Below are 21,361 nucleotides of genomic sequence, written 5' to 3' on the forward strand. Positions count from 1 at the left end.
TTAAAACATGTAAATCGGATTCAGTTATGTCTTTTCTTTATAATTTTTCCTTTTTAGTTATTTTCGTATTTTTGCAGTTAATTAAAATAATATGTTTGCTTTAATTAAAAGGTTCTTATAGTGGAATATTACTTCAATACTAATTCATTCATTGCATTAAAAAATCCATTATCTTCGTTACAGTGTTATTGAATTTTGATGAGGAAAATTGTGATTAGTTATAGTGTTTTAGCCAGTGAGATCAATATAGAATGATCACCTAATTTATATGTATAATTAAAATCGCATTCTGTCCTATCAGTAAGTTCGGCACTACTATCATAATCTCACAAACCTCATCACCCATCAAGTCCCGCAAACCTTCGGTCAGTTTATGTACAACATCTAAGTCCTCCGGTCTTATATCGAGTATGACCTGGTCCAGATCTATTCCCAAACGAACAGTAGGCTCACGGGTAGAAAGTGTATTTTCAAGTCGACGCCATGCTTCCCACGTTGCACTAAAATGGACGCTGAGAGAAATAAAAGTAAGGTAAATCATCAAAATCCGTTGGAAATTAAGACGTCTATGGAAATTCTATTCAATCTTATCAGCTATCTGATAATGTTTATATAGCCTCACATAATGTTCATATATTTGTATCTTTATTTCCATTGTTTAATCAAAACAACACATAATAATTGCTGTTTATGGTCTAAAGAAGGTTCTTATTAAAAAAAATACTAGGGACGTTGAACGGAACCTTCTAGAATTTAAGAAAACTTAAAGACACACATTAATTTAATTGTAAGTTAATCAAAATTAATTATGAAAGAGTCGGAATCCTTTGCTGCAGATATTGTTTAACCGAGATACTTACAATATTAAAAAAAATGTTATTTAATCCTATATATTTTATTAATATTCATAATTAAGATAGGCCAACGTGTGTCAGATCAGGTAGTTATAAAAACAAAGTTTTGATATTGATAACTTTTGTTTCATGCATTTTGAAAATATTTTTACGACGCTACTCGAGAGGCTCTCATAAATTCCATAATAATGATAGACAAATATTCTCAAGTATTAGGTATACGTATCTTTTTAATATTATAGATAACCAAAACTCTCCACTCAAAATATTGTGAAATTAAATTAAAAATTATTTACCCGACGAGCATAGGTTGTAACAAATGTAATATTTCGCTTGACGGTCCAACGGTCACTCGTTGTATACACAATAACATTTTGCAGGTTAATCTGTCTGGCTTTTTCCCTGCTCCAAGCTGAAGGGATGATATTTTGCAACTAATAGAACACATATCACTCTTAAGGTCTATGCTACTGGTCTTCACTGTTATATTTTCAACTCTGTTTAGAACTGAAAAGAAAGTATCAATAAGATCTCACTGAACTCACAAATTCTGTCTCTTATTACTACAACGTAAACACAATACATCAGAAAGAGACGCATGAGCACGTCAGCTAAAAAATTGTTGTTATAAATAAGAGGTTAAAATATGAATGAGTTCTGAGATACTGAAAGCCTAGGTGTGTATGGAGTAGTTAAAATAAAATAAACGAAATTTTTTTTTTTAAAATAAAATAAACGAGAGTTTTTTTATCTAAACAAAAAGATGAATTAACAATGTTCGCTGTAATGAATGTTAACTATTGAAATAGTACTAAAGGCACTATTAATTATAACATAAAATGGAAATTATACTCTATCAATTTATATGCATGTAGTTATTTTACTACAAAACCACGCGGAACGAACACGCTTTCACACCTATATGGATTATAAAATAAGAAGGTTGAGAAAAAATACGATTGTGAGAAAAAAAAACGAAAAAAAGGAAAAAAAAATTACAAACGAAGTATGTTAGTAAATATATACCAATAAGATTATCTACATACTCATAAATCGACGAAATCTATCCAACGGTGGCTTTGCGGGTGTTTGTGTGGGGTTCTCAGTACGCGGATATTTTTTCTGTACCTGCAAATCGAAACTCATTAAACACAATTATCAAATAGATAATACATTAATAAATAATATTTAAAAAATATTTACCAGTTTTAAGATCCCTTTAAGCCTTTTCATTTTATCTGTGGAGAGCTCAAGTTGCAGTGGGCGTTCTAAGTCCAACTTGACGGGACTACATTCACTATCACTGCTATTGTGTCCTCCTAAAACAGAATAGAATATCTGGCATGGCTTTCGATTCAAACTTTAGAATAAAGAACTTGAGTTCAAATTGATTTAGTATTATCTTTAACTAGCAGATTCGGCCAAGCGTTGCTATGGCGAAGGTTTTTGTATTCAAGTGAAACGGTAGGAGAGCTTATGTGAAATGTTTGTACTTTTAACATAGCGCCATCTATTAGAATTGTATCAAATAATAAACAAATATTTGCAATAAAATAATATTGCGGGTATAAATTGAGATGTATGCTATCCTATCTTTTAAGTTAGATCAAACTGCACACGGTGTGCAAATTTGATCGATATCAAATCGGTAGTTTAGGAATCCATAGCGGACAAACAACATGACACGTAATTTATATATATTAAGATAAGATAATTTAATTGTATACAAAAGTAGTGTCTTCAGCGTGCATCTGTCATCCCGACTTTTTGTCTCTTCACACCCATACGCTTCAGGCAAGCATCGTGTGTAAACCGGCACAGTACAGAAGACTGATCACCTATATAACTATATATATATATAACTATATAGGTGATCAGCAACTGAGCACTTGAGCAACTGCTCAACCATTTTTATATCCCGACCCACGAAAAAAACAAAAAGGTTTTGTAAAACAGTCTTGCGACCCCGTCACTCTAAAATTATAATAATATGTACTTAGTGCACTATTTTTAACTAATCTTCTGTAACTTTAGGTAGTTTGTGTTCATTATTTTTCAATTGACTGCGACAGTCATTTAAAACTAACCCTCGCTTGAGAAACGATGACCTATATGGATGTCAGAATTACTAATTATATAGAGATATATTATCTCTATATAGTTTCCATCAAATAAGTGGACTATAGTAGAAATCGTTTATACGAGAAAATCTTGTTAAAATTAAGAAAGTATTATTTTTGCGTAGCCAACCATATCTTAGAGTCTATATTATTTAGGCTTTATAAGAAACAGGAAGTGGCTGGCGGGTCAGTTTCACTGCCTTTAAGTTTCACTCTCTCTCAGTCTCTTCTCTTAACTGGTAGCATTGAACAATTTCTTATCTTTTTAAATTGCCGAATTAGGAACAATAATTTAAATCCCTTGTGTTGTAACTATATAAACCTATATTTTACATCCGTTATATTTTTAATTTACAACTCACTTGGCGCCAGTACACCTTCAACTCGAATCAACGCTGGTTCAATACCAGTCTCCGGATCGACTACTCCAGGCCCAGTTGTTAATAGAGGTGAAGACCACTGCCCATCTGATTCACCAGCACCGAGACCAACCCACAGTTCAAATAGGGATGCCTATGGATATTTTATTGGAAATTCAAGGAAAGCTATTGTCAAATGTTGATGAATTATGTAGAATGAATGCTGTCAAAATGAAGTCTACATACACTTCGTGCAACTCGTATTACAAGGATCGTTTAGTAGTTCAAAATCATTCTGATTAATCAAAATGCCGGAAACACACTCTGATCTTTTGCTCTGTTATAAATTAATTATCAGTATGTGTGGTACTTACCTGTATCTTCCTTTGGTTTTTATGTCTGTAATAGTATAAATTAGGCAGAGTCAATTTAACGTGCCAAAGCGGAATATTCCCTTCGGTTTTCCGTGCCATTGGAAGTACGGACTGAAAGCAAATTTTGTTTTGCTCTATTAAAAATAAAAAATAAAATACATTTATTTGGAACATAAGATCATCATGGTATCACTTATTCCACGTCATTAAATTCGAACTTGTTGGCATCCCTACTCATCGGCAAAGAAGACAGAGGGTGTTGGCCGAGAGAAAAAGCCGGCGTAAAAAACTCTCGGTACCATTTTAAAAAAAAAGCAATTCATCAAACGATTCTACAATATTTAAAATATAATAAAAATACATGATTATAGACATTCAGAGGCTTATTGATAATTTTTATTGCAAGTAAGATCTCTTGTCTTCACAAACTAGAAAATTTTTTTGCCCTGTAAATCCAATAATAATATTCCAGGATTAAGAATAAGTATGGCATTCCACTTAAACATGAGGTAAATTCCAAGATTATTAAGTATAATCTGTTTTATATCAGTTTCGTTACAGCATTTTCATTACAATGTTTGGTCTGGTATTCGTTAGCTAAGCTTACATTGTTCATTTTGTTATCTTTATACACTATATATCAGTATGTTTGGTCTCTTGTATTCGTTAGCAAAGCGACAAAGAGAAAACATTTGTAAAATAAATATAATTATTATTTTCACCGATCAATCTCCTTCGTGCCTTCTCCATCTACACGACACTGGCGAAGTACCTTGTGCCCAGTTGGCACAAATTAAAGCCAATAAAAAATGTATATTTACCACCAAATCGATGTTTTGCTTCGCCATATCCGGATGGCGCACCGTGTCTGTAAGACTTTTACTAGCACCCATAGAACTTGCAGGGTCATCGCGTTCCTCTACAATAACCTACGTAAGAAAATATCAAAGTTATAATCCTTTTACTGATATATCAATGTTCTAAAATGAAATGACAGTTTTCATAGAAAATATTAGAATCCACCTTAACTTATCATTTAGACTAAGAACGTTCTACGGAACTCTATTTGTATCAAATTTCATATTTATACAATACAATTCAATGAAAACTGACCGAACTAGATGTATGAATTAGTACACAGTTACAGTATTAACGTTACAAATGGGGATTATTGATAAATAAATGTAACATATCTATACTAATATTATAAAGAGAAAAGTTTTGTTTGTGTAATTATTTTTGTATCGGATAGTCTCAAAAAGATCAGATTTTAATTGCCAGAACAAAAAAGATCCCAATTAAACTACAATAATTCTTCTTCTACCAATTCTTATATTTATATATTATTATATAGGCCGGCAACGCACTCGCAAGCTCTCTGGCATTGAGAGTGTCCATGGGCGGCGGTATCACTTTTGCCCCCTGTTCTATAAAAAAAATCGCATGCGCTGCGAAAACTATTGATGATAGAAAAATAATGTTCCTCAATATGAAGGACACATCAATATCTATAAGAACTTTCAAAATATATTTATTTAAGTAACAATCGTAAAATTAACCTTAACTGTTGGTTCATTGCTGGTTTGCTGAGGTTCCTTGGGCGGTGGACGGTAGGTCACTGGTGGTCGAAGCGCGATTACTTCTGGAGAGGCATCGTCGCTTACGTACATTGATATATCGATTGTCCACATAGCTATCCATAATTCTAAAAATTCTGACGATTTCGAGCTAAAAATGAAAATTCTTTCTTAAAAATCCAGCGACACACTTGCAAACCTTCTGGCAGTATGGCAGTGGCCGTGGGCATCATTGAATATTAGGTGAGGTTTCTGCTCAGATAGACATGAATCGGGTAGACTTTAACATTTAGAATTAATATTTGTCTTTGAATACAAGTGACATTCAAATATTGTTAGTAGAAAAACTCTTCGTAGAATTTTTTTTACTCCTACATACCTAGTGCGTATACGTATTTATACGTTAAGATGAAGCTAAAGGTAATATTCCAGTTCGCAATTTAATATTTAAAATGTCTAGCAAAACACAAGTTTCTTGCTTACCTATAATCTACAAAATCTACAGATTTCTTTTGGGTAGAGAAATGTTGAACGCTTTGCGATGTGACGATACCAGAATCAGTTCGAGCTATGGGAGAGAATATTATGTCTGTCGACGTCTTTGGATCTGTAACATTCACATATTTTTATACAATTTCTGTCATAATTTTAAGAACGGTTTTGTGTGAATGAGTGATGAATTGAATGATCAATATGTCAAACTTTATTAATTCTACGCATTATAGTAAATTTTATACTAAGAAAAAATAACTGAGACATGGCAAAAAAAATATTTTTCCTATTTGTTGGAATAATTTGTAAATTCAGCAGACCTACGTAATAGTTTACTTTGGCGTTTATTAAGTTACGATACTAAATATATTTTACACAAAATAAAATTACAAATAATCTGCTACTATTACACAGCAATAACTAAAAATAACTATGGAATATATAAAAAAACACTAATTTTACATCGTCGTATCAAACATCGATGAAGACACATGTGTTTTATGAGGCTTACTCGTAGAACAATACAATGGTACAAGTTGTGTAGGAGTTATATATGTCATAGATGTTTTTTTTAAACTTACCCTCAATAATAGTAGATTCACAATCCGATGGCGAGGCATCACTTACTTCACTAATAGACAAATTTGCATATGGACACACGTTCTCTTCAAATTGCATAACAGATATGTTTTCTCTGTAAAATATTAAGCGATTTTGAATTGTATAAAAATTATAATTTATATTACTTCAAAAATGATTAAATATGTAATAAAATATATATGCAAGTGCTTTGAAAACATTTTTCAGTTTTTCATAGGAAAATAATTTTCGTCAAAAATACTTGTAATAAGTATAACTATTGATTGTATATTCAAACAAGTATATGTACTGTGTTACTATATTAACTCTCATAAATCAATGAATAATTTTTAAACTTGTGTAATGTATGTATGACAAAAATCTGTTAATCTATCGATAGATAAAAACTTTCCTTAACTTTATCCCTCCGCAAGTAAATAATATACAACAGAAACAAAATTGTTAAATAAGAAACACATTTGATTTTAAATAATATATACATAGTTGTAATTTAAAATCAGAGAAATAATAGCTCCATTCATTCTACCTGTTCTTTAGATTATTTGTATGTAATACATGTTTATTATTATTAGTATGTAACTCACCTATTTTCGAGAGTTTCGGTGAGCCGATTAAAGGTTGATATCATCATATTGAGACGATTAAGGCTTAGCTCTAATGAACACTCGGTGACTAAATTAACTTCCAAAGCAGGACCACAAATTAATGCCCCCATGGCAAAGACAGGGGGTGCTAATAACAAATTTATGTCCATACTGAAAAATATTAAATGTTAGTATAATCAAGAAAACCAATTACATTTTTTTAAATTTAGTTATAGCTATTTGAACTAGTTACTACCAGTGATTTCTATCTTAAAGTAAAAAACGGAAAAACACTTACGAATGCAATATTGGTGTTATAACTGGCGAGTCGATTTGTTGACTCCATTTCAATGCCGGGTTTTCGCCGCTCGTTTTTAGTAATTCTGATTGAAACACCTACAATTTATAATATTATATTAAATAACGTAGTATTGCTTCAAATTGCCTCCGCAGGGCGTGGGATCCACGTTGGGAACCACTGGTCAGTAGCATGCCAGTTTCCTTACAATGTTTTCCTTAACCGTACGAGCGAGTGTTAAATGCGAACATAGACATAGTTAGTACACACCCTGCGTTCGAAACCACGAAATCAGTTATAAAAGTCGCACCCTGAAGACCAATACGAGCAGTATAATAATAATAGTACATATAAATAACTCCTATAAATTCCTTATTTTAAATAAATTAGTTATAATATAGAAGGGAAAAACCAAACACCTATCCAATCAATTCTTCTTACCTCGTGATTGGCCAGCTGTTGGAACTGGACAGACCGTACTGCCAAACCCTTTATCAGCATCTCATATTGGCGTCCTTCTATTACAAGACTCGAAATTAACTCGTTCTCCGGCGCAGGATTTATGGGATTTCTGATAAATAAAAAAATATTAGAGAAATAATTAAATACATCCCATAAATTCACACATCCCATTAGTCTAGAAGTTTCTGTTAGTAATAGTTATGTAAAAGCATGTTACGTTTGGCTATTAAAAGGTGTACAATTTTTCATTGTTATTTTCATTTGGAGATAAAGGATTTTATTGAAATGGTCGTTGCAAAATCTACTAAAAAAAATAAGTTGCATGTATGTACGTATAAGTATGTTTACCTGCACATTGGATTTTGTGGATACGGGTTGACAGTAGTTTTACCCAGCTGTAAATAAGAAATAATGTTTTAATATTATAAAACTAATAATGATCTCATTTTTATATTGTATTTAGTTTTATATTAAGTAGAATTTAAACTTCTCAACCGTGTAAGGATAAGTCATACTAACACTTATTTATAAATACACTAGCGACCCGCCCCGGCTTCGGACAAGTGCAATGCTGATACTAAATACACTACAGAAAATCTGTGAACGTTGTATATAAAAATGTGGGTTATGTAGTGATGATAACTTACCACAAACATAATAGTATCGTCACTGTTTTTATTAGCATCGATTTGATCAGCAAGTAGAAGACGTAGCCCTCCCGCACTCACATAGATCAGAGGGCGATGTCCTTCTGTCAGCCTGTAAACAAAAGAACATACAAAAAACATACTATAAATTTATTATGGATGCCTTAGTGAATTAAGGAATTTATTCGAAATTCGAAAAAAGTAAAATATTTCATTGGATATTATAATTACCTATTTTCCTGATTTTGTAACGTACAGCTATTTTTGGGTGCGAAGAGTCGGCAAACACTAACGATGGGTTCCAAAATACTTGGACGTAAAACTGCTTCCAGTGGTGCCAGGGCTACATATATTTCCCAAATATGCTCATCCTGTAACAAGTTATTATTATTATTTTAACATACTTTTATTCGGCATTCTTCTTTTTCTTTTTCGGTACACTTTTGACAGAGCGGTCGTGATCGCGTGATCGCTATGTGGTAATAGAAGGGGCAGATGTGATGCGCTTCCGGACGTTCTGCGTTTTTTATTTTTTCTCGTGTTTAGGTTCCATAGCTTTTACTTGAAACAGGTATAAAGTTTGATAACTATTGCCATAAAAAAAGCATTTTATTTTTAGAATAATTTTAAGTTGTGCTAACCACTCAAATTACAAAATAAAACTTACTGGTTCTATTTTCTTGAAAGATTTTAGCGTCAGCTCTTCGTTTAAACTCCCTGGTAATTTAGATATTCTGAAACAAATTTAAACGTTACATATTGTATCAAAAAACATTTCACTTGCCTAAGTTCAAGAATGTGTATGGTCAAAGAACATGGATGTACTACTAGCCTAGCGTTTTAAATAAACTGCCACTGCAGATGCAGACCATATTTGTGACTACTGATAAGTTTAGCATTTTCATTTTTAGTAAGCATCAATAATTCCTGTTTAAATAAAAATAAATCAACTTACAAAACTGATGTAACAGTGACAGATAGAAAATCGCTTTCTTCCGTAGCATTTGTTGGTTCTCGAGCTTCCAACACCCTTCCTCCAAGCACACCAGGCAGCCAATCATCGTTAAGTCTATATAATAAGATTTAATCACAAAATGAAATGAAAATGTGAAGAGTGTTTCCGTTCACGTATGTATAAATGTATTTTACATTGCAGATAAATATTTTCTTTAGTCTAATTATTTTAAACTTATTAGACTATCGTAAAAGCAAGATAGTCTACGGATATTAGGTCGTGAAGTAGAAATATTTAAAAATTATATTAACTATCTCTGAATTTGCAAATATCCAGCTAAATTATTGGAAAACTAGCTGACCCGGCAGACTTCGTACTGCCTCATCGATAAATAAAAGACCTAATCTTTTGTATAAAATGATTTTAAAACAAACAAAATAATTATTAATGAAAAAGCATTTATTGAATAAAGCATGAAGTTTTATTATTATTTTCGATACATCATGTTGCTTACTTAGAAATCAGAGTTTTCCTGAAATACTGGCTATTTATAAGGTTTAAATTTGATATTCACAGACACACACTGTGAAAATACAGTCTGTTAATTAATTTAAAGCTTTCTCATAAACTATATTTTTTGTTTTGTTTTTTGGTGCGTAAATAAACAAAGAAGACGGTTTTCCGACGCGCGAACACGCGACGTATAATTGTCCATGCGCGAAACAGGGAAACTCTAAGTTGATTCCACAAACTTCTAAAGACTGTCCTTGCGAATTATTTATGGTCATCGCAAAGGCCAGGCGTACTGGAAATTGTAAGCGTTTAAAATCGAATGGTAAGTCCGTTGGAATCATCGGTATCCGCGGGATCAAGACATCCTCTCCTTTGTATTTTCCTTTTATGATTGTCGCCTCAATGACGTTATTCATCAGTCTTTTCACAGCCAGTCTTGTTCCATTGTATAGTCGAGGTTGATTAATGTTACGCAGCATGATGACAACTGATCCTACTTTTAACTGCAAATTGTGAGGTGGTAATCCAGGCAATTCCAGTGAATTTAAAAACTCAGTGGGATAGTTGATTACGTCATCCTGGTTCATTACGGTGTCGACTGATTTGAAGGAAACCATAATTTAATTTGTCTTTATTATTATTGATTTATCTTTCGATTTCTATATAGTCTTATTAAAAAAATAATCGGACAGAGTAACAACTTAAGTTAGCTAAAATAAAAAAATAATCGGACAGAGTAACAACTGAAGTTAGCTAAAATTGTGTTTATTTATGTACTATGTATTTTGAGACTATGCAATTTTATCGCGTTCGCGATTCACTTTCACTTTTGTTGAGTTTCAGAACGCGATATTAGGTCCTCCAACGCGCACGCGAATTTGAACTTTATGCAGCGGTAATAAATTACAAATTGACTCTCCATTTTATTTAGAAAACGTTTGTATGGGAAATAGAAAAATGCTGTTTTGAGGATTTTCCCGGCAATTATTCGAATTTTTCTCACCTTTTAAACCTTCCCTAGACCTCCACGAATAATTCAAGACCAAGATAAGATAGATCCGTTCAGCCGTTCTCGAGTTTTAGCGAGACTAACGAACAGCAATTGATTTTTATATATATAGATTGGAAAATATGAATCTAATCTCAATGATCCCATGAGGTTGCTTATAGTTAAATTAAGAATCTTATAAAATAAAACGCACACTTTGCTTACCTTTCATAATGCTTGATTGAAGCAGACGCCACCTTTATCTTCAGCTGGTCATATCTGTCTTGCATATCCAAGCTACTGATGACGTCATCTGCGTCAAATGCTAGCCTAAACCACGGCGTGGTCACTAGGAGTGTAGCGTGGCTCACTACCCATTGGAACCAAAGGAATGTTTTAAGCTTTTCCGCTGTAAATATATGAAAAAGTATTTGTATGAAAAAGTGACAATGAAAACGTCTCCTGCAATCTGTTATTTGTATTTTTTCATAAGATTCAGTTTTATATAATAGAAGTGTCCATTTATTGGCAGATTAAAAGAAAGTAATGAACATAATATTTCTACTACAAAATACCAATGATTGAGCCGTCGCTGTGTTACCACGAACTAGTGTGACGTATCAAGCCCGTGACGCAAGCAAGCGTAATATTTATTTTAGTGTATGGTTTTTTGACATCGGTAAAGAGACAGACGAACAACCGCCCACGAATCACAAAAAATCTAACACCATTCACCTGCTGGAGATCGTTAGAGGAAGCAGCAGTAATCTACCAAACATTCGGAGGATGAACCGTTTCAAATCCGTCTTGTACACACAATGGGAATGACTTGAATGGTGTACCATACAGCTAATAAAAGCCTCCGATTTAGTTTAATTTTTTAATAATAGGAAAATATATTTATGATTAACTTACGTCCTTTATCAGGAAATGCTTCGAATATTGATATAAGTTCCTCAGAAGGATGAATGCTCTCTGCATCTAAAGATATACTCTGCGTATCCAACTCGGAGGTGACTCTAAAAGTAAATATTCAGTTTATATAACACATTAACTTAAACTATACTCTGATATTTCATTACTTAGAATTCTGACACGCCGTAAGTGTTGCTACTAAAGTTTTCAAACAATTTTTGACCCAATTGAGGGCAGTAAAAATAAAATGCTTCATATTTTTGTTTTACCTACAAAAAGGCAAATTTAAATATTTACGAACGAAATTTATCACGAACAAAATCAAATGAATTTTGATAACTTTATTTTATTCTTTAGCTGGCATCACTGCCTACCAATTCCAGGTTTGGTAAACCTTTAAACAAAATATCTTATCTTTACCTGTGCGTTTTTTACTGTTTTTTATGAAAAGGGGCGTAATTATCACATCAGCCGTTTTTAACGTGGAGTACCGCACTTAATAAAATGGATTCACTAACAAATAAAATGTATGTATAGACTCGTATTGAAATTTAAAAAACGTTCCCGGCCATAAAGGTTTGCCATCTCTGACATGTCAAAAAATGATAGCTGTCAGAATTCTACGCAATTAAAAATCAGAGATTAAGTAGCGAAACAGAATATGTATATACTTTGAAAAGGCCATATCTACTCACTTTAAGAGAGATCCCTGAGAGCCGGAAGACTTTTTCCGCTTGGCCAATAGAGGAGACGCTTGTAGCAATCGTAAAACATGAATACAACAGTGAATTGCTTCAGCTATAACGTTTATCTGAAATAAAATTCAATATTTAGGAAGATGGCACCTTTTTAGAGAGAAGTTATATTTCGACGTGTTGAAATATAACTTCTTCTCTTCTCTTCTTCGACTAACGCAACTGCATGTTGAGTTGTTAATATTTTTAATTTAAATTTTCAGAAAAACAGACGTAGAAAATTGTTTCTCTGTTGATAATGAAACATTAAAAACATAATTATCGAAATTTAAGTGTATTTGTTTCATTAATCAGCGCGTGAAAATAATAATAGAGGTTTATTCGTTACATTAATAGTACATACACAAAAAGGTAACATAAATTGGGAGGCAACGACATTATCGCTAATAGGCGATCTCCTCCGAGCAATTATACTAGATTTTTTGTGCCACATACTTTCTTTCTGAAGAATGATTTTGAATTTAAATTTGTTTTTTTTTTCTTCCTTATTAGGAGGTTACCGAACACAAGCACGACTTACTTCATACATCAACATATAGAACTAAGTGACATAGAAATATAAATTTTGCACATAGTTATGAATGATTCAAAAAACAGCAGGGGGCAGGTCGGACCTCATGCTTCATAATAACTAAGCTATAATTTTTATTTCCTAAAAAGACATCTATTGCAAAATTTAATTGAGGTTTTCAATCTTTACATACTTTTATGCTTCCCAGCGATTTGACCTTTCCTGAACTTCCACAAATATTTCAAGATATTAATTAGGCAAATCGGTCCAATCATCCTCTAGGTCTAGACCAACGAACAGAAATTAATTATATGTAAAGATTATTATAGGATATTTCGAGCTGGTAGACTAACCTGATCGTGATCAACTCGGACATTAATAGGGGGTGTGTCTGCATGAATGTTGACTCCAAGTGACACTATAGGACCATCCTTAACTGTCTCCTCCCGAGGAGATTCCGATTCAGTCTCCTTTGCCTATGTGAATATATTGATTTATAAAATTCGTTACGTTCTTAATATCATTCGATACAGAGAGAAGGTAACAATTCGAAACATTAATACAAATAACTTTAATGCAAAAGTTTCAAATATTATGGAAAGTTATATGCATTATTTAAGAATGAGATTTTATTAAAATAGTATCAAAAAATAATTTAAGGGCAAAATTATTAAATACCAGTACGTACTTGGGGATTGTTTGCTTTGCCTCTGAAAATAAAAAAAAGTAGAATAAATTATCTATGTCACTTAAAATTTCAACGGAGTAGTTATTTTAAAAATATACCTGTTAGACGGTCCACGTACGAATTCTTTTAATGATGAAGGCTTGAAATCAATTCCACTTGTAAAATACTTTGTGGCCTAAAAATGTTTAAAGAAAAAAAATGTGTTCAGTCAGATTATTTTGAATTATAGAAATTTACTAAGTATATAATAATCCTATATTTATTAATATCATAAAGATATAAGATAAGAATACATTTGTGTTTTTGTATGTTTATAATGTTTTCACACAAAAACTACTGAACCGATTTTAAAAATTCTTTCACGATTAGAAAGCTGCATCTTCACTAACTGAAATAGGCTACCTACTACTATATAAAAATAGGACCATCTAACTAAAACGCTTATAATAATAATAATAATAATAATAGCCTTTATTCAGATAATCTACATTACATATTTTATACATTTAAACAAATTTTTATTTTAATCTAATTCAGGTGCATCTGTGTGCCCTTTTTTGGCAAAGGCCTCCTCCAAATCCCGCCATTCCTCTCTACACTGTGCCACTCTCTGCCATGTACCACCTGCCGTTTCTTTAATGTGGTCAATCCACCTTCTCAGTTGTCTCCCTCTTTTGCGCTTGCTGTACCTTGGGCACCAGTTAAGCAGTTTTTTGCTCCACTTTTCTGTACCTCTTGCGATGTGTCCCACCCATTTCCACTTTAGCTTCTTGATCGTTGTTGTAACATCTGTTACCTTAGTTATTTTCCTTAATACTGTATTCTTTATTTTGTCTCTTCTTGTTTTCCCTATCATACATCGTTCCATCGCTCTTTGACACACCTGTAGCTTTGTATACTGCGCTTTAGTAGGCGCCCAAGTTTGTGATCCATATGTTAGTACAGGTAGTACACAAGTATTGAAGACCTTTCTTTTAATTACCATGCTTGTTTTCTTATTTTTCATGACTTCTTTAAGCGCCCAAAAGCTCTTCCATGCTTTTGCTATTCTTGTGTCGATTTCTTTTGTTGTTGAATCGGTCATAGATATTGTCTGCCCGAGGTACAAGTACTCATCTACGTATTCTATAATATTGTTATTTAACAGTACTTTTTCCTTTCTGGATTTCGTCATTACTTTGGTTTTCTCGGTATTCATTTTCAGACCGACAAACCTACTTTCTGTGTCAAGGTCTGAGACCATCTTCTCCAGTTCATCGCGTGTTGAGGCAAATAGAATTAGGTCGTCTGCAAACCTTAAGTGGTTCAATCTTTCGCCGTTTATCATTAGTCCGTACTTATCCCAACTTAGTTTTTTGAAAATTTCCTCCAGAACAGCCGAAAACAGTTTAGGTGATAGAGGGTCTCCCTGTCGCACTCCCCGTTCAATATTTATAATCCCTCCTAATTTATCCATTTTTATTCTAGTTTTTCCATTTTTATATATATTCCTGATTATTTTTATATATTTATTGTTTATCCCCTGACTTTGCAAGGCTTGCCATATTTTTTCATGTTCCAGAGAGTCAAACGCCTTAGAATAATCAACAAAGCATAGGTAGATTGGGAGATTATATTCTTTGCTTTTTTCTAAGATTTGCCTTACTACGAAGATATGGTCTATTGTCGAATATCCACTCCGGAAACCTGCCTGCTCTATAGGTTGGTTGTCATCTAAGATTTTACCAAGTCTATGTAGAATTATTTTAGCGAAGACTTTGTATATATTCGTTATAGAGCTTATGGGCCTGTAGTTGTTGATGTCACTCTTGTCTCCTTTTTTGTGTATAAGTGTTATCGTCGAGTTTGCCCATTGTTCCGGTATTGATTCCGTTCTAACTATCTCATTAAAGAGAACGGTGAAAGTAGGTACCAATACTTCCTTTAGACTTATCAAAAGCTCGTTGGTGACGTAATCTGGACCCGGTGATTTGTCCTTTTTCAGAGTCTCGATAGCCCTTTCTACCTCCCTTGGCAATATATCAGGTACCTCTTCTCCATCTTCTAGCGTCGTTTCTTTCTTTCTGCTTGTTTGGGTAGAGTATAGTTGTTTGTAGAAATCTGTCGCCGTTGAGACAATATCCGGGCGTTTGGTTATTTTATATCCTCTTTTGTTATTTATATTTGGGATCCAGTTAATATTAGTTTTTAGTTCTTTGACAGCTTTCTTGATTCCACCAGTTTTGTTTATGTACCGTTCAAGTGTGTCTAATCTTAGTTTTTGTATGTCTTGCCTAAGTGATAATTTAATTTGTTTACTAAGCTTCGTTATTTCTACTCTGATCGATTTCGTTTTATTCTCCAATTTAATTAATTCCTGCCTTTGCTTAAGGAGTAAGGACGTCTCGTCTGATACCGAATTCCACTTGTTTCTATTTGGAGGCACTCTGTTTGAACTGTAAGTTATGGCTTCTAAAACATTGTTGTATTTTTCTTGTACTGATAATTCTTCCAAGTTTAGTTGGATTAAATGTTCTTTTATTTCGCTGATATTACCGATAAGGTGTTTTGATTCGCTTGTCCTAGCTTTAAAAGGTCTAGTCTTCTCTAATTTTATTTTTAGATTAGCTCTGACCATACGGTGGTTAGTATTGAAGTTTAGATTCTTAAGAATTGTACAGTCGCTGAACATGTTAGCCCTATTTGTGAGAATAAAATCGATTTCATTTTTATAGAGTCCGTTTGGTGAAATCCATGTCCATCTATTTGACGGTCTTTTTTTGTACATACTATTTAGAACCTTTAAATTATTTTCGTATGCTAATTCTATAAGTTTAGTTCCATTCCTGTTTCTTTTCCCTGTACAGTAAGGGCCTAGTATAATTTCTTCTCCTTTTCTTCTCTTACCTAGTTGAGCATTATAATCTCCCATAACAATGAGATTTTTATGTGTATAATTTAATATAGCTCTTCTAAGATCTGCGTAGAAGGAATCTACATCGGCGTTACTGGCTTGTTCCGTAGGGCTGTAAATCTGTACTATAGACCATTTTGCGTTCGATTGTGGCATTGTAACGTTCAGAATAGCAATTCGTTCAGATATTCCCAAGAACTCCTCGATATTCTTTTTAAGTTCTTTTTTTATAAGAAATCCGACTCCATATTTGCCTGATGTTTCGCCTTTAAAATAAAATACAAAATTACCGTGGTCTTCTATTTCTTCTCCTAGTCTCCGAACTTCGCTAAGGCCTATAATGGACCAGTGAATTTTTTCAATTGCTAATATTAGCTCAGTAAGGCTTTCTTCCTTTCTTAGAGTGAGAGTATTAATTGTTGCAATATACAGGTGCTGATTGTCTTTTTGGCGATTGACTATTTTGAGGGAATTATTTTTTATTTTGGGATTTGAAGGGTAATAGTCTTTTTCCCCCACGGTGACCAGCCGGCTTGGGAGAGGTGGAGGGGGCGCTTGTAATTGTTATTGACATGCTGTAGATTCTTCTAGAGCGGGACGTTTGGAGTTTGTTTTTTTTGTCAAGTAGTTGTCTATGTGATTGTTTTTATATAATTTTTTCGCTGCTTTTCTTGTTGTATCGGCTTCGCAGTTGTCTTCTTTCGACTCTGGTGACGTTGACTGGTTTCTCTTCTTTTTTCCTGGTCTTGACCTTTCAGAGACAGTGTTTGGATTTTTTAAATAAATAATTTTATCGTACTTTAGAATCGCTAGTCTGCCTTTTTCTCGTTCTGTGTTGACTATTATTTGCAACTCCTTGCGTTTATTAATGATTTCTGGAGGAAAATCTTCTTTAATGTAATAGGGTGATGACTCAAAATTTTTCCTTTGTTTAAGGATTTTTATTTTTAGTCCCATCGTTGCTAGTGTGAAGATTATGGGTCTCGTCTTCTCCCCCTTCTTTCCTAATCTTCTCACGTATTCGATGCTGTTTTTGTCGCATTTAATGTTCAAGCATTTATCGATTATTCCTACAACGGATTTTTCTAGGTCCCAGTAGCTGTTTTCTTTTTCCTCGACGCCAAAAATAAGTAGATTTTTACGTCGAGAGTTCCGCTCTAGTTGGTTTATTTTATTTTTTTGAATTTCAAGGTTTTCTTCTGTGATTTTGTTTCGGTTTTCCAGCTCTCTAAACTTTTCATTTAAGCTTCGATTAATTGTGTCTTTAATACCTTCCATCATATCCTGCATGTCGAGTTTTTGTTGGTAAATTGCCTCTTGCATTGTTTGTAATATATTCTTTATTTCTTCCATTCTATCTGTCCTTTTACTCTGAATCGAAAGAAAAAAGAAATAGAAATAAAATAAAAATGTTCCTGAGTGTCGGGATTTGATCTTGGTTCTGTTAATTGAGTGCCGTCTTCGTACGGAAGCGGCCAACTAGTAGTACGAGGGAATGTTTGAATTTCCTCTATATATTTAGTTTTGCGAGTGATTTTTGACGTAAAGGCTGGTAAATATAAGTACGCTACAGCCACATATGCACTTTCACTGCAAAATATATTAAGTTATTGTTCCACAATTAAATGTTTCACTTTTGTCTCTCTTCTACACTTCCGACTTCACAGGTTATAGGAAAGTTAAAATTAGCAGGTTGGTCCGTGGCCGTGTCACTCACTCGGTACGTTGCAGAATGTTGTTTTTCAAGTAATTGTTCGAAGTTTATGCATTAAACATTTTGTAGGCCGTTAGTTTGTATCGATTTACGATTTTTAAACATAAATGTGCACTGTATTATTCACTGATTATATTTATAATAATATCTATTAGACGGAGCTTATGTTGTCGGTTGCTGCACGCACTACCCTCTCAACATACTCTCCCAAACCCTCACAACAACTAAAACGCTTACTGCGTTATAATCTAAGGTGAGAAACAAAATATCCATAAAAAATATGTCTTTGCGTGCGTTGTGGCAACTATTGATGATAGAACACTAAAATATTGTAGGGTATGAACTGCATATGCAATATTTCTATTAACATTTCTATTAACTTTTTTTTATTTGGCATAGTCTATCTATTGGGGTGTATACAGAATTTGTAAAAACACTTACATCATCAGTGGTTAACTCCTGAAGTTTCTTCTCTTTTTTGGGTGCAACAAATATTTTCAAGGATCTTGCCACAAGCGATAATGTTATCGATGTCGTCACGAGATCTAATACTATTCTTGGTACAAGTTGATGTGTGCTTTTCAATTGCGATTTTAAGCCTTTGGCGGATTTTTCCCGACCAGAACGCTCGGTACCAACCCTCGCCTCTAGGGTGTAGCAAGAGACGTCGGCCAATCGCATTCTCCAAGGGAATGCGTCATCCACAACAAATGTGTTATCAGCTAAAACGGAAATATATATACTACACTTATTTCACTGTCACTATAGGAAACGGATAAATTATTTACATACATTTATAAATAGTTGTAACTTATCAAGTATAACGTTTTGTGAGAAAATAAATAAAGATGATTATTATAATAATTAGTTATTAAATGTTACTTCTTCTAAGATCCAAGATCTTACAAGTATATTTGAATCATAGTCGGCTTAGGCCGCACGTCTTAGTGGTTAGTGGACTCAGTTTCTAAAGACGTTTTTTAGTACGTACGTACGTACGTACGCTATTTGAGAGATTGTTTAGTTCTTTACCAACCTAAACTTGTACCTTACAAACTAAAAGGCACTTACGCTTTTCATTTTCTGGTTTTAAAAATGTAGGTCCATTAACTTCCACTCGTTCCCAAAACTGTTTCGTCGATGGAGAGATTACAGAAAGATGACCCAAACTGAAATAAATCATCACTTTGCTAGATATTTACGATCTCCAATTATCTACATCAGTAAGAAGACTAGTTTCAAAAAGCAATATAAAAGCAAAGAGAGAGGGCTAGTCACAGAAAACGCAAAACAGGCAAGATATTTTAATAGATTCAAAAATAATTCAAATTCATTAATCTTTAAGGATATACCTAGACGCTATTTAGCTCATAAGTTTTACAAATAAATTCAGGCAATTCTTAACTAATTTCAAAAGTTTAACATACCACAACTTGAGAAAAAACAATTTTAAATAGAATAAAAAAGGTCAATAACACACATTCTCTCACAGAGAACAAAATATGCTTGTACTTGACAAATATTATGTCACTTACCTAACAACAAGAACATTTTGTGACGCCATGGCATGTCGCTCTATTGCATCTCTCACTGTAACGCAACCCGTTGCGTTCGCACAGCTCGTTGTTACGTATACGTTCACCAATCCTATTTCAACGGCAATTAACAAATGTTCTAACCGTTCGTAGATTTTTAAGAACGTCTGTTGAGGCCAACGCGGTTCGGGCACCTTTTGCTAAAAAATAAATATTAGAAAAGTTAAACAGAATACCTGTTAACGTATACAAAACCCTCCAATTTTGAATTTGAAACACCTTTATTATTTTAAAAATTTATTTAAATTTGCGCCATTTCACATATTTTTTCAGGTTCATAAACAAATTACAATATTGATTGGGGTGCTGTTTATTTTGCAAATTTACCGTGTTTTGTGGTTTAATCTCCTTTTTCTCACTTTCACCCGAGTGTGTTGAGTGGTGACTGCGAGTTCTTGAATGGACTTGTTCGGTTCCTGACCCAGAACGACTTCCACCACGCCCGCTTGATGACTAAAATATTCACACTCATAAATACCACAATTACGTATTAATTTATTATTCTTCTTTTTATATACAGCTTAGAGTACTAATTTTAATTATTGACTACTTGATTTGTCTTTATATAAGAAGTTAATAATCTTTTAATTACAGACAGAGACTTTCGAAGTTATACTTCTTTTGGCGCGTTAGGGAAAAATGTAAGTAAATTTTCACGCCGCGCACGAAAACCGTCACAAAAAACCGACACCCTGAAGTTAGCTATAGTCAACATTTTAGTTTATTCTATTGTTAGTGTTCTTTTTTCCACAGACATAGAATAAGGCGAAAGCTAAAAAATTTGAAAAGATTTTTATCTTGTTACGCCAAAGTAGTATTACTTCTGACGCGTGTACATAAGTACACACATTTTTTTTTAATAACAAATACGTCATGCTGATCGTCTAATAATCATGTTCTAGCTGCATACAGGCAGCAGTTCCAGACGCTCGTTAAGTACGCTTATCCAAAACGGCCGGACCGATTTTGATAAAAGTGTTTGTGTATTCCGGTGAATTCGAGAAGTTCAGCTTTACGATTACATAGAATTATAGTGTACATAACAGCGTGTGTCTGTCGAACTCAATACACATATTTACACATGAAAATGAAAAAATCCATACTTAATTATTCCATGAAATCCATAATTTAATGGTACGTTAAGAGATCAAAAAATCCTGATACAACCACAAATATTTCGAATTGGTAGACACAGATGTCTAATCAAATTTGACAAAAAAAGGATTATCATGGATTTTTTTAATATAAGTGTACAAAACATACCGGTGTTGTTTGCCTCCGCTTTGATAAATATTGCGCAGAGGACATTATTCTCGTAAGGGAAACTGTTGAACGTCGCTCTGAAATTATAACTAATACTTTAACTATATATATAATTATAACTAATACTGAAATTTTATTCAAACTTATCTTAGGTAATGAAAAAAAAACAATTAAAATAAAATTTATAATTGCAATTAACAATTA

The 21,361-nt window shown here is 33.2% G+C and overlaps 1 protein-coding gene across 6 annotated transcripts in view; it reads right to left on the bottom strand.

The window, feature by feature from the left end:
• LOC110998137 (vacuolar protein sorting-associated protein 13B) overlaps window positions 1-21,361 on the bottom strand; it is an 81,233-nt gene that overhangs the window by 42,701 nt on the left and 17,171 nt on the right. For all 6 annotated transcript variants that reach the window (XM_045633939.1, XM_045633940.1, XM_045633941.1 and 3 more), the window contains exons 19-47: window positions 21,158-21,234; window positions 20,222-20,347; window positions 19,835-20,034; window positions 19,371-19,468; window positions 18,741-19,021; window positions 13,791-13,867; window positions 13,693-13,714; window positions 13,358-13,480; window positions 12,434-12,549; window positions 11,739-11,842; window positions 11,049-11,232; window positions 9,323-9,436; window positions 9,035-9,101; window positions 8,599-8,738; window positions 8,368-8,479; window positions 8,069-8,115; window positions 7,700-7,829; window positions 7,259-7,356; window positions 6,961-7,131; window positions 6,358-6,470; window positions 5,768-5,891; window positions 5,267-5,435; window positions 4,529-4,636; window positions 3,708-3,818; window positions 3,337-3,487; window positions 2,058-2,173; window positions 1,901-1,982; window positions 1,151-1,361; window positions 335-512 (exon numbers count right to left, since the gene is read on the bottom strand). In XM_045633939.1, the coding sequence (XP_045489895.1) occupies window positions 335-512; window positions 1,151-1,361; window positions 1,901-1,982; window positions 2,058-2,173; window positions 3,337-3,487; window positions 3,708-3,818; window positions 4,529-4,636; window positions 5,267-5,435; window positions 5,768-5,891; window positions 6,358-6,470; window positions 6,961-7,131; window positions 7,259-7,356; window positions 7,700-7,829; window positions 8,069-8,115; window positions 8,368-8,479; window positions 8,599-8,738; window positions 9,035-9,101; window positions 9,323-9,436; window positions 11,049-11,232; window positions 11,739-11,842; window positions 12,434-12,549; window positions 13,358-13,480; window positions 13,693-13,714; window positions 13,791-13,867; window positions 18,741-19,021; window positions 19,371-19,468; window positions 19,835-20,034; window positions 20,222-20,347; window positions 21,158-21,234 (3,650 nt within the window). The remainder of the gene's footprint in view (window positions 1-334; window positions 513-1,150; window positions 1,362-1,900; window positions 1,983-2,057; window positions 2,174-3,336; window positions 3,488-3,707; window positions 3,819-4,528; window positions 4,637-5,266; window positions 5,436-5,767; window positions 5,892-6,357; window positions 6,471-6,960; window positions 7,132-7,258; window positions 7,357-7,699; window positions 7,830-8,068; window positions 8,116-8,367; window positions 8,480-8,598; window positions 8,739-9,034; window positions 9,102-9,322; window positions 9,437-11,048; window positions 11,233-11,738; window positions 11,843-12,433; window positions 12,550-13,357; window positions 13,481-13,692; window positions 13,715-13,790; window positions 13,868-18,740; window positions 19,022-19,370; window positions 19,469-19,834; window positions 20,035-20,221; window positions 20,348-21,157; window positions 21,235-21,361) is intronic.

This window comes from Pieris rapae, chromosome Z (genome assembly GCF_905147795.1).
Source record: "Pieris rapae chromosome Z, ilPieRapa1.1, whole genome shotgun sequence".
NCBI lineage: Eukaryota > Metazoa > Arthropoda > Insecta > Lepidoptera > Pieridae > Pieris > Pieris rapae.